The 10,867-nt window shown below is 36.8% G+C and overlaps 1 protein-coding gene across 2 annotated transcripts; it reads right to left on the bottom strand.

The window, feature by feature from the left end:
* Positions 1-1,232: 1,232 nt before the first annotated feature.
* Positions 1,233-8,736, bottom strand: LOC103130054 (acyl-coenzyme A thioesterase 9, mitochondrial). Of its 2 annotated transcripts, XM_007541339.2 has the most exons (16): positions 8,552-8,736; positions 7,999-8,093; positions 7,099-7,125; positions 6,733-6,778; positions 6,053-6,223; positions 5,945-5,982; positions 5,783-5,866; positions 5,602-5,705; positions 5,020-5,093; positions 4,257-4,324; positions 4,075-4,186; positions 3,896-3,986; positions 3,057-3,142; positions 2,897-2,984; positions 1,661-1,811; positions 1,233-1,582 (listed from the first exon to the last, which is right to left on the bottom strand). In XM_007541339.2, exons 1-16 carry the CDS (start codon positions 8,563-8,565, stop codon positions 1,527-1,529), a joined length of 1,305 nt encoding a protein of 434 aa, XP_007541401.1. In that variant the 5' UTR covers positions 8,566-8,736; the 3' UTR covers positions 1,233-1,526. The 2 variants fall into 2 exon arrangements, with proteins under 2 accessions (XP_007541401.1, XP_007541402.1); XM_007541340.2 differs by lacking the exon at positions 7,099-7,125.
* Between the last annotated feature and the right edge of the window lie 2,131 nt (positions 8,737-10,867).

Genomic DNA, 10,867 nt, shown 5'->3' with positions numbered 1-10,867 from the left:
ATGATTGCGGTTTTGAGTAATGAACCAGGCTGGGAGTTTTTAAAGGCCTCAGGAATCTTTTTCAGGGGTTTAGAGTTACTTTGTTGATTCAGATGATTATTTTTATTGCTCGTTCAGAGAACCTTTTCATAATATTCTAATTTTTTGAGACAGGGATTTTGGGTTTTCATGAGCTGTTTGTCAAAATCATCAAAATTAAAACAATAAAAGACCTGAAATATTTCAGTTGGTGTGCAATGAATCTAAAATATATGACAATTTAATTTTTATCATGACATTATGGAAAATAATGAACTTTATCACAATATTCTAATTTTATGACCAGCACCTGTATTTTGTCGTGGATGTTTGTCTTAACATCCACGACTTAAATCTACATAAATGGATAAAACAAGAAATTTGACGTTTAATAAGTAGAATAGACCAGAATAAGCTTTGGTTGTGTTTTTCTTGAGTTCTGAAAAGTGGCAGCTCCATACGACCGGTTTATTTGGGCCACTGTGAACACAAAGAATACATTTCTTAGAAATGGTCGAGAAAATATTGTAACTTGTCTGAGATCAGAAGTTCTCTCAGTTTCAGAAATATTCTAGGAAAAAACCATGCAAATTTTGAAAGTCAGAAATTTTCCAAATGTCAAAAACTGTCACCATTATGAGCTCAGAAAATTTCCAACTTTTTCTACAAAATATGTGAAATGCATCTCAAAATTAAAAAGATTTTTTCCAGCAAATTTTCAACTTTTGTGGCTCAAAAATGTCCATGTTTTTACCAGAAAATTTCTGACATTAGTCACAAAACTTATGATTTTTTCTTCCCGGAAATTTACTTTTATTTTTTTCTCCCTACAATGGCCCTAAAATTCCATTTTAGCTTTAGGCCATGTTTATTGGGCAGTGTTTTCTTTAAATGTGGGCACCGAGGAGTGACAAATAAAACAAATCAAAAAGGGCAATATTTGATCATTTATCTGAAGTAAGCAAAAGAGCCGCTTGTAGCTCCAGAGATGCAGATCCTGATCTTGCTGATGAAAAAGTACAAAACAACCTGCATGGAGAAAATTCATAAACTACCAATCAAAAGTAAAAAGATTGCAAGAAAAAAGTAATGAAAAATAAAACTAAATGACAGCTTAGTTTTAATTTTGCAGAAATGTCCCAATAATGTGATTTTAAAAATCTGAAGTAAAGAAACGGTTGTTAAGATGAGAATAAAAACAGGAACGACTGTAATTGAGCTAAATATAAATTTATTCTTTGCATTAAATCTCGTGCTACAGATGCAGAAACAGAGTACAGAGATCTGTGCGTAAACATGTCAGTTTAACATAATAAATGCAACAGTATGTAGACGATTCATGATAGTTATGAGGTCAGACGCTCCAACCGCTAAATGTTTTGGTTTATAAAAAATACCAACGAAAAGCGTAAACGTTTGTAAAACTTTGGCATGAAGTATTTTAATTTAATTCGTTGTTCGACATGAAAGCTTCCTGCGGTTTGTTGCTGCGGCTCGTTTCCGACCCATCAGGACTCCAGGGTTTGGTTAAAGTGTCTTTTCCCGTCCAGGTAGAGCATCGACTCTGGAAAACAAACAAACTCCAGTCAGATCCGTGGCGAAGCGGCCGGTAGAACCAGAACCAGAACCAGAACCGGCTCACCTCCATACGTCCGGGGAACGACGCTGGGAACGTTGCGGTCCGAAGCGAAGGTGTAGTGGAAGATGTTGGTGGTACTGTGCTGCTGGGTCAGTGGGTCAAACACCTCGCTGTGAACTCTGACCTGGATGTACTTCCCCTGGGTGTAACAGACCTGAAACACAGGAACAAAAACAAATTATGACTCATTTATAAAGATTTCCTGATTGATTTAATGACTTTCTGCAATGAAATCACTGATTTAAGTTGTGCTCAAATCTATTCCAAAATCTGCAAATAGAAGAATAATGAGAAAAAAAATTTACACAAATTTTTATTCTTTGAGGAACTTAAATAACTCAGTTTTTGTTGCTAATCATATTGAAGAGGAACTTTAACTTCACATCAAGCCAAACTGAGGCAGATCTGTAGCAGCAGTAGGAAACATCGCCACCTGCAGGTGGGAGTTAGCAACACATACCCAACGTTTTTCACCAATCCTGTGGAAAATATGCAAGAAACGTACAATTATGCTTTACCATGATGGCCGATAATAAGGTGTTTAAATCTGGACACGACTTTTATGACCCGAATCAACGGCCACAACAAGAAGGTAAAGACACCGTGTACAAGAGTTCATAAAACATAAATGTAGTTTTTAATGTTTAATGAAAGATGGTTGGAGGTTCTGCACTGCAAAACCACAAAATCTTAAAGTAGTTTTGTCTTGTTTCTTGTGCTGAAAGTATGAAAACTTACAATAACATTTCATCAAGATGTAGGAGATTTTTTAGGTCAATATTTCCTTAATATTGTTGAAACAGTTCTAGTTCCACTGGGAGATTATTTTAATTAAACATGGGAAAATGTCTTGCTATAAACTAAATAACCTGCTGGTTGAACTAATATTTTTTCAGCAATTTTAAGGAATTATTAACTTAAAACAAACTTCTACATCTTGATGAAACATTACTTGTAACTTAGTTTTATCTCATTTCAAGTGAACTAAGATACTAATATTAAAAACTAAGAAAAAAAAAAATTGGTAATATTTTGTGTTTTTGCAATGCTGACCTAAAAATGAGAAGTTCTTGTTTTCATGCTTTTCTTGTTGTTAATATTAATGGATCTCATTTAAATGCAGATTTAATCAATAACCTCGTTAAGCTTTTAACGGGTAGAAATCCAGGCAGATTATTGAGAATCCAGGACTGATCTGGATCCTCAGCTGTAAAAACTCTTCAGTGTCGTGTGTCTGACCTGCGATGAGAGCATCAGCAGCGATCCGATCTCCACGGGTTTCTGGAACAGAATATCATCCACGGCCACCAGACTGGGCCGACATCCTCTGCAGCACAGAGAGCAGAGCGTCAGGCCTGAACTCGCTCGATCTCGGGTCTGATTTCAGTCCATCTCTCACCCGAAGGAGCAGGCGTTGGCCCAGCCCAACTCGTAGGCTTTCCTCATGAGGAAACCTCCGAAAATCCTGTTGAAGATGTTCCTCTGCTGCTCGGGACCAAAACACAAACAGCTGGAGACCAAGAGACCACAAGCTAATCCAGACTAAACCTCTCAAGCTTTAACTCAGGATTATCTCTATTCTGTCAAAGGGTGTTCAAAGTGGGGGGCGGGGGCCATTTTTTGCGGTCCCCTTACCACAATTAAATAAAGCTTTCCGACTGTTGCCATGGCAACCAGGACCACATCTACTCATTGACTTATTCTCTAAAGTGCCTGATGCAGCCAAATCTGCTTTTGATTGCTGTTTTTAAAAGTTGGCTAAAAACAACTTTTTCAAATAAAAACTGGAATAAATCTTGTTTTTACTGCTGAGAAATGAAAAAATAAACTGGATTCTTTAACAAGGAAAAATTATTTGAAGTTTTGGATCTACAAAAAATTCAGATTATTTGTTTAATTAAAATAGTTCATGCTGAATTTATTGTTGAGTAGGTAATAATAATAAAATAAACATTTGTGGATTTTAGTTTTGGTCCATGTAGTAAAACGTTTGGACACCCCGCTCTAAATGCTTCCAAAAATCAGAGAAATATAAAATTAAACATCATAATTTGAGAAAATGTTTAGAAATCTCCCTCATTTTTCTGGCATTTAGCAAATAAAATAGTTTTGGTAACATTGCATGTTCTATGACTGGAAGAATTTTGTCTGAATTCATGATAGACATTGAGAAAAAAACAAAGTGTGTTTTTTAAAATAAGCCTTTTTCCCACCCGTTGTTCATGCGTTGTGTCTCACCTGAGGGTGGCAGATCTCCAGGCCCTTCAGCTTAGCGTCTTCCATCCAGACGGAGTTGGGAGGCAAAATTCTGCTGCGGAAACTAACTGTGCTGAAACCGGACATAAACGGCGTGAAGAACAAATAAAATAAAGATAAAATGTTCAAAATAAAGTCAGGAGAGAAACTTCTGGTCCTACTTTGCATCGAGGGTGTTGAGGAACAGATCATGGATGATTTTCCGCTCTTCGTTTGTGGGAGCGACTTTCAGCAGCGACGCCGTGCTCAACTCCACACGACGGGATTTATTAGCTGGACAGAAGAAGGAGAGCGGGGTGAGAGTTGGTCCTGCCGGTCAGGACGTCACCTGCAGGATTCACACCTTCTCCTTCCTGCAGGAGTTTCTCTTCCTCCGGACCTTCAGGCGCCAGCGGATTCACAAACGCTGCTCTGGAAACAGGAAACAGAAAAACCAATCAGCTGGATTAGGGGAAGATTTATACTTTCTTTTAAGATGTAGAAAATGTTTTATTTTGCTGGGAAAAAAAACTTTGAAATTTTGTGATTAATCTTGGAGGTTTTCAGGGGAAAGTTTGAGACTTTCTGAGTCTGAAGGGTCGACAATTAGCTGGAAAAAAATGACATTTTGGGATTATTTTCAGAAGCTTTCTAGAAAAACAACTTTTTTTTGTTTGAAAAGTCAAAAATTAGCTACAAAAAACTGAAATTTAGAGATTATTTTTTAAAAATTAAAAAAAAAAAAAGAATGGACGTTTGTTGGTTTGAGTGGCTGAAAATTTGGAAGAAGTGAGAACGCAATGAAAATGTCTGAGAATGACTCAAATGTTTCCTGATTGGAACAAAATTACAGGATAAATAAACCCGCCACACTAAACTTTAAGACCTTAGATTAACGTATTTCATTTTAAATGCTAAATTTAAGACTTTATAAGATTACAGTGACCCCATGATGATCTGCATTATCCAGATTGGTTGAAATTGATAAAAATCAAATGGCATAAGAAAAGCTAAAGATGCTGACTGTGCTAAAAGTAACAGGAATTTGACACTTCTGAGCTTTATCATCAACAGTTTTAAGAGGTTTAGTGTGTATATTGGAAGGACAGCAGCTGTTGGGTTGGTACCTCTTGTTGCCCGGATCTCGGGCCACCATGACAAACGTAGCGTCCAGAACCGGGGCGTACGCTCCGTCCCGGTACTGCAGGAGGAGAAACAACGTCTTACACTTTCTAACAACCATCAAACCTTTTTGTCCTTCAGGATTCTACCACGCCGTATTAGGGCCATCGTAGATGCATATAAAAAAGAAAATAGGAGTAAATTTCCCCAAAAACATTCAGTTGAAAAAGTCAAAATTTGCAGGGGAAAAAAAAATTCTAAATTTTGACATTAATCTCAGAAATTGTCACCAAGAAACAGGAACATTTCTGAATTGGACGATTTGTAAATTTTCTAGAAAGAAAGATAAAAAATCTTTTAATCTCAGAAAAAGTTAAAATTTTTGACTTGAAAAGTTGCTAGAAATAAAATTTCTAATTCTGACTGTTTTCTGGAAAATGTTTTGACTACACCATAGAGTGTATTAGAGCCAGAGTCAGAGCCCAGAAAAGCAGTCAAAAGTTTAAAAAAAAAGCCTGGAGAACCGGATCAGAACCGGATCAGAACCGGATCAGAACTGGACCAGAACCGGGTCGGTCGGCGTTCACCTGTGACATGTGCATCTTGGCCTCGATGGACGACCTCCCGACCCAGGTCACCTGACCCGTGAACTTGATGTCGCAGTCGGGGTAGATGACGTGCTGCCTCATGTCTGCAACATGAAAACCAAACGTCAGAACCCGACCCGACAGAACCAGCAGAGTCTCAGGCGGTACCGCCGACTCGTACCGATCTTATCCACCAGCGCCGTGACGATGGAGAGCGGCGAGCGCTTCAGGGCCGGGTTGTAGGTGTGGGAGTAAGAAATGAGGACTGAGGAAGAGGAGGAAACGTTTCAGCGTCTCTGATCAAAGGAAATATTTAATATTTATTATTATTGTTTATTTTTACCTGCCAGGCTGTCCAGGTCCTCCAGGATCCTCCCAAACCTGATCAGAGTCACAGAGGTCAGAGGTCAGAGGGGGAACAGCAGGAAGTGGGGGCTGGGCGCTGCGTTACCTGACGGTGTTGTGGTTGGTCAGGTATTTCTCCCGGAGCTCCGGCTCCGAGCCCAGAGGGAGGTGAACCTCCAGGAAGCTGTCCTTCATCCGCTTGGCGGGAAGCTCGCTCTGAGACCTGGCCAACATGGACGCCAGGGACACGCGCTCCGCCATGGCCTGCTGGTGGTCGCTATGACGACGGAGAAACAGAAGACAGGGCGCAACTTTTCATTCTTTAAGAAAAATGAAAAGACGAACTGAGACAGGCAGAGAAAATAATTACTAATAATTATACAGAAAGTTTCATGTGAATTTTCTCTTAATTGCATCATCAGCTGTAAAAACTCCAACGTATTTTTACATCTAATCTAAATAATTTGAATCCACATTTTAAATATTTAATTTCTTAAACAACAGAAACAAAAAAAACATATTAATTATATATTTTTGGCAATACTATAAAAACCTAAGACAAAAGAAACAACAAAAAAGAATATAATATATTTTCCATAAAAGCATCAAATAGCAACATGTAGCTTTTATTGACTCTCGTAAAATCAGATAAATGTTGCTGCTTGCAGCACATTTTTACTCTTTAATGTGTTTTTAGGAAAAATAAAACAGAATTATCTTAAAGAAAAGCAGATTTCAGTATCAAGCAGTTAAAACTGGATCTCTGAAATAACTCAAATTATTTACCTCCAGTTTGTTGAAGCTCCAACTATTTCCCTCAGCCTGTTCCGCACTGAAACAAGAGAAAACAATCAGATTTATGTTTCCCAGAGCGACGATGAGGAGGAGTGAAGGACTGAGGAAGATTTCACTGTTTCTCCACTAAACCAGCCAAACAAGAAGAAACTACAAACTACAGAGAGGAAGGAGAAAAACAGGTTAAAACGCTGCAGAAAGAGGAACTAAAGAGACGCCGTGGTTAAAAAGCAGCCCTGAAATCAGACGAGTTTCAGAAAAATGGAATAAAAACAAGCAGGAGGAATTAAGAGTAAAATTAAAGCGACTTGAATTAAACTTATGCGGTTCAGGTAGTTAGGATCAGTTTAAATTTACCATTTGAAACGTGTAAAAGTCGATTTCCTGCAGAAAAGAAAACAAAATAAAAATTCATTAAACATCTAAAGAGCAGAAACTAAAAACAACTAAAATTAATTTTTACTTCATCTCAGTAGGGATGGAGGGAAATGTTAGAGAATTTATTTGATCTGTAGAATAAAGCTAGAAATATATACAATAATTCAGTATTTACAAATATTTACTTATTTAACTGATTTATTAAATATGTAATTGAACAAATAAATAAGTTAAAAGCATGTTATTCATTATATTATTATGATTGATTATATTGTTATTACCATTAATAATATTTAATACACTTTTGTGTTGCTGTAAATCATTAATTGATATTCAGGCTTTAACGTTAGACTCAGTGGGCGGGGCTTATTCTGGTAAAGATGAGCTGATTGGTCTGCTGTTAAGTCAGTGTGAAGCAAAACCAATCAGATGCTATAATCAATTTAATGAGAGTAAATTATGGAGAAAAGCAAATATGGAATCATTTTTAATAGAGAAATGTAAAAAGTTCTCACAAAATATAATTTAACGTAACTATTTCAACATTTATTTTGTTATTCACTTAATTATATCATGCATTTAAAAATGTATATAGTTTTTGTCTATTTACTTCATGTAAATACAAGTGCAGTTTTATTAAAATAGTCATAATTGTTTTGAAATTGTTTTATTTATGTGAAAATTTGATAGTTTGCAATCAATGATGGTCAACAAATGTAAATTGATGCTTAAAATGTACAATTTTATCAACCTAAAATCAGTTCTGAAGTATAAAACAGAGCGGCGATAACTTTTACTGTTTGTAGTTTACAAAGCAACAATTTCACCAATTCTTTGGAAAATCTGATCTATAAGAAGGATCCGTGTTTGCAGTCTCACCCTCGGCCATGTCGGGAGCCTGGCCTTGTCTGGATGCTGCAGCCGAGCAGAGCGACCTGCAGGTCAGGGAGGCAGCACGGCTCAGAGACAGGAACCTGGAGAAACAGGAAAAATACAAACATTAACTTAACTCACAGATTCACCCTCCTCAAAACTACATTTTGTATTTGCTGGAGTTAAATTTGTTTCATTGAAGTGTAAAAAAAATGTCCTCTGCAGACACCAGCAGGGAGGGAGTAGAAAAATGTGAGTAGTTATTTTATGGACCGAAAGTTTCTGAAAGCAGAATAACTTGTGGTTTGTTTGAACTGCTGGGCTCGGTTCTGGTGTCGGTATGAAGAGACAGAGACACACCCTCTTTATGAACACCTCCGCCCAGACTTTACTTTCTTCTTCACAGAAATGTGTCATCATTAAACCCAGAAATTAGATAAATAATCGGAGTTACATCCAGTTTATTACGCTCCAATCAGGCCAGAGAGTCACTCCGCCCTGTGAATTAGTTAGAAATCCGCAGCGGAAGCGTTAAAACCAGGTTAAAATCGGCACCAACCTCTGTGAGAGCATGATGGAGTCTGAGCTCACAGCGGAACCGCTTTCTGGGTCCGGACTAAGCGACGAACAGAACACAAACAGGAGAGAAATGACAGACTTTCTCTGGAGGACGCTGCGATTCTGAACAGTGAACAAAAAAACATCTGCTTCCAGGTTCGTACGTCATCACGTTCACCTTAAACTGACGCAATGACGCGCCGCTGCGCAGCGATGGGTTTGTGGTTTATGTGCCCTCAGTAAAGTCTGCCAGGCACCTCTAGCGAGCTAACTCACGTTTTGCTTCGTCTATTTACCTGCATTATACGTTCAGTATTCTCTATTTTTATGCTTTAACAGATATTCTCTTTAGTGATTCCTACTACCAGCCTCATTTTAAATATCAAAAATAACTTTAGAAACTCTTGAAAAATATGATAATATATGATAATATGAAATATGTTTCTTCACTTAATTTCATTCCACTAATCAAGCAGATATTTGTAATATTTTAAATAACTGTTACTGTGGCTACAGTAGCTAAAACACTGATGAACATTGTCTTCATCTCATGCATGAAGCTGCTGCTGAGCTGCAGAGCTCCTTCACACTGCTGCATCCTAAATGCACATTGTCTGTCACATTATCAGATTCTTCCCCCTCAGCACCTGTTAGACTGTAGAACCATCACTGCTCCCAACAAAATCAGTGTGTTGACATCCCTGTTGGTATCTGCAGAGATTTTATCATTTCAACTAATATTCCTGCAGCTCTTTGAACAATTCCACATTAATTTGAATCTAAAGAGAAAATGCTATTTTAACTCGCAATGACTGCACAGTCTGTTGTTTTCTATAACCCACTGTGGGACAATAATGGATATTTCTATTTCTAAAGGAACATAGTCTTAAATAACATAGGAAACTCATTGTGAACTAAACAGGTTTCTGAACTTTAAATGCATCGTTGATTTCAGTATCAATCATATTCAATAAACTAGAATATGTGTCCCAGTGAGTCTCATTTATTGGATTAAGGACCTTTTGAAAATAATAACCTTTAAGCAGGTGTGAAAAGTAAGGGTAACACTTTATTTGAAGGGGGGTGAATAAGACTGTCATGACACTTTCATGAACATGACATAACACCTGTCATGAACATGAATAAGCCTTCATGAATATTTATGACTGTTGTCATAAAGAGTCATTCGGTAAATTATGACACTTTTAATACAAAGTTGACATTATTCAAAATGTCTTTGTTATGACAACTTGACATTAACCAAGAAATCATTACTGTTTAAACTTTACCTTTAATAACATAAAGTTACCTCATTTTTAAAGTGCAATCAGTAATACTTTTATAACAAATTTATATCAGTAATGATTTCTTGGTTAATGTCAAGTTGTCATAACAAAGACATTTTAATAATGTCAACTTTGTATTAAAAGTGTCATAATTTACCAAATGACGCTTTATGACAACAGTCATAAATATTCATGAAGACTTATTGATGTTCATGACGGGTGTTATGACATGATTATGAAAGTGTCTTGTCAGTCTTATTCACCCCCTTTCAAATAAAGTGCTACCAAAGTAAGTATTAAAAGTGTGAAACAAACTTTTCATATTTTTAGTATGTTAGTTATTTTTTTATGAAATTCTGACTCTGTACTGGAATCTCCTCCTATTTGGGAGAAAATATCCATAAAAGACCTTTATAAGGGATCCAATTCAGATCTATCTTAATCAGCTCGTTCTAATTTGGTCCACCAGTTGTTTTTGTCACCTTAAAGAGTTTCAACGCTGTGATTCAAATAGATTTAGAGGAACAACCAGTGACAGATACAATCAGAAGAGTTACAGGAAACACCAATGTCTGGTTACACATTAACTTCTAACCGTCTATTGTATTCATGAATTATCAAAACCCTTGCTATGTGACCTGGGTGTATCGTTACAGTTCAACCCTCATGGTTACCCTTATGGGAGGGATGGAAAATTCCTTTTCTTCCCTCTGTGGCCAGTAACAACTTGTGTCACTCCAGAGGGCCGTTTCATTACAATTTAATAACATTTGAAGACACTAAAAACATATTTTTCAAGCTATGTATTCATTTTTGTAGTAAATAAATTTGAATAATCCAATGTAAATACGCTTTAAGCAGATTTTTAATGTTTTAATTGAAGAATAAAATATGTTTAAAGATTGTATGCTAAAGAATCAAAACAAAAATCCAATCTTCAGCCCTTCTTTATGCTGATTGGACGAACAGAACCCTGAATCCAGAGAGGTGGTCGCTGATTCGTCAGAGATCTTAGAACCTAGTCAGCTGAC

The sequence above is a fragment of the Poecilia formosa genome, unplaced genomic scaffold, assembly GCF_000485575.1.
Source record: "Poecilia formosa unplaced genomic scaffold, Poecilia_formosa-5.1.2 Scaffold602, whole genome shotgun sequence".
Taxonomy (NCBI): Eukaryota; Metazoa; Chordata; class Actinopteri; order Cyprinodontiformes; family Poeciliidae; genus Poecilia; species Poecilia formosa.
The sequence above is the reverse complement of the archived record's forward strand: the minus strand, read 5'-3'. Positions and strand labels throughout refer to the sequence as shown.

Bases quoted from the DNA above. Each gene is read 5' to 3' on its own strand.
- LOC103130054 (XM_007541339.2), bottom strand. The intron at 5,983-6,052 runs GTAACGCAGCGC...GACTCTGATCAG, and splicing joins ACCAACCACAACACCGTCAG to GTTTGGGAGGATCCTGGAGG. The intron at 4,325-5,019 runs GTACCAACCCAA...TCCTGTTTCCAG, and splicing joins CGAGATCCGGGCAACAAGAG to AGCAGCGTTTGTGAATCCGC.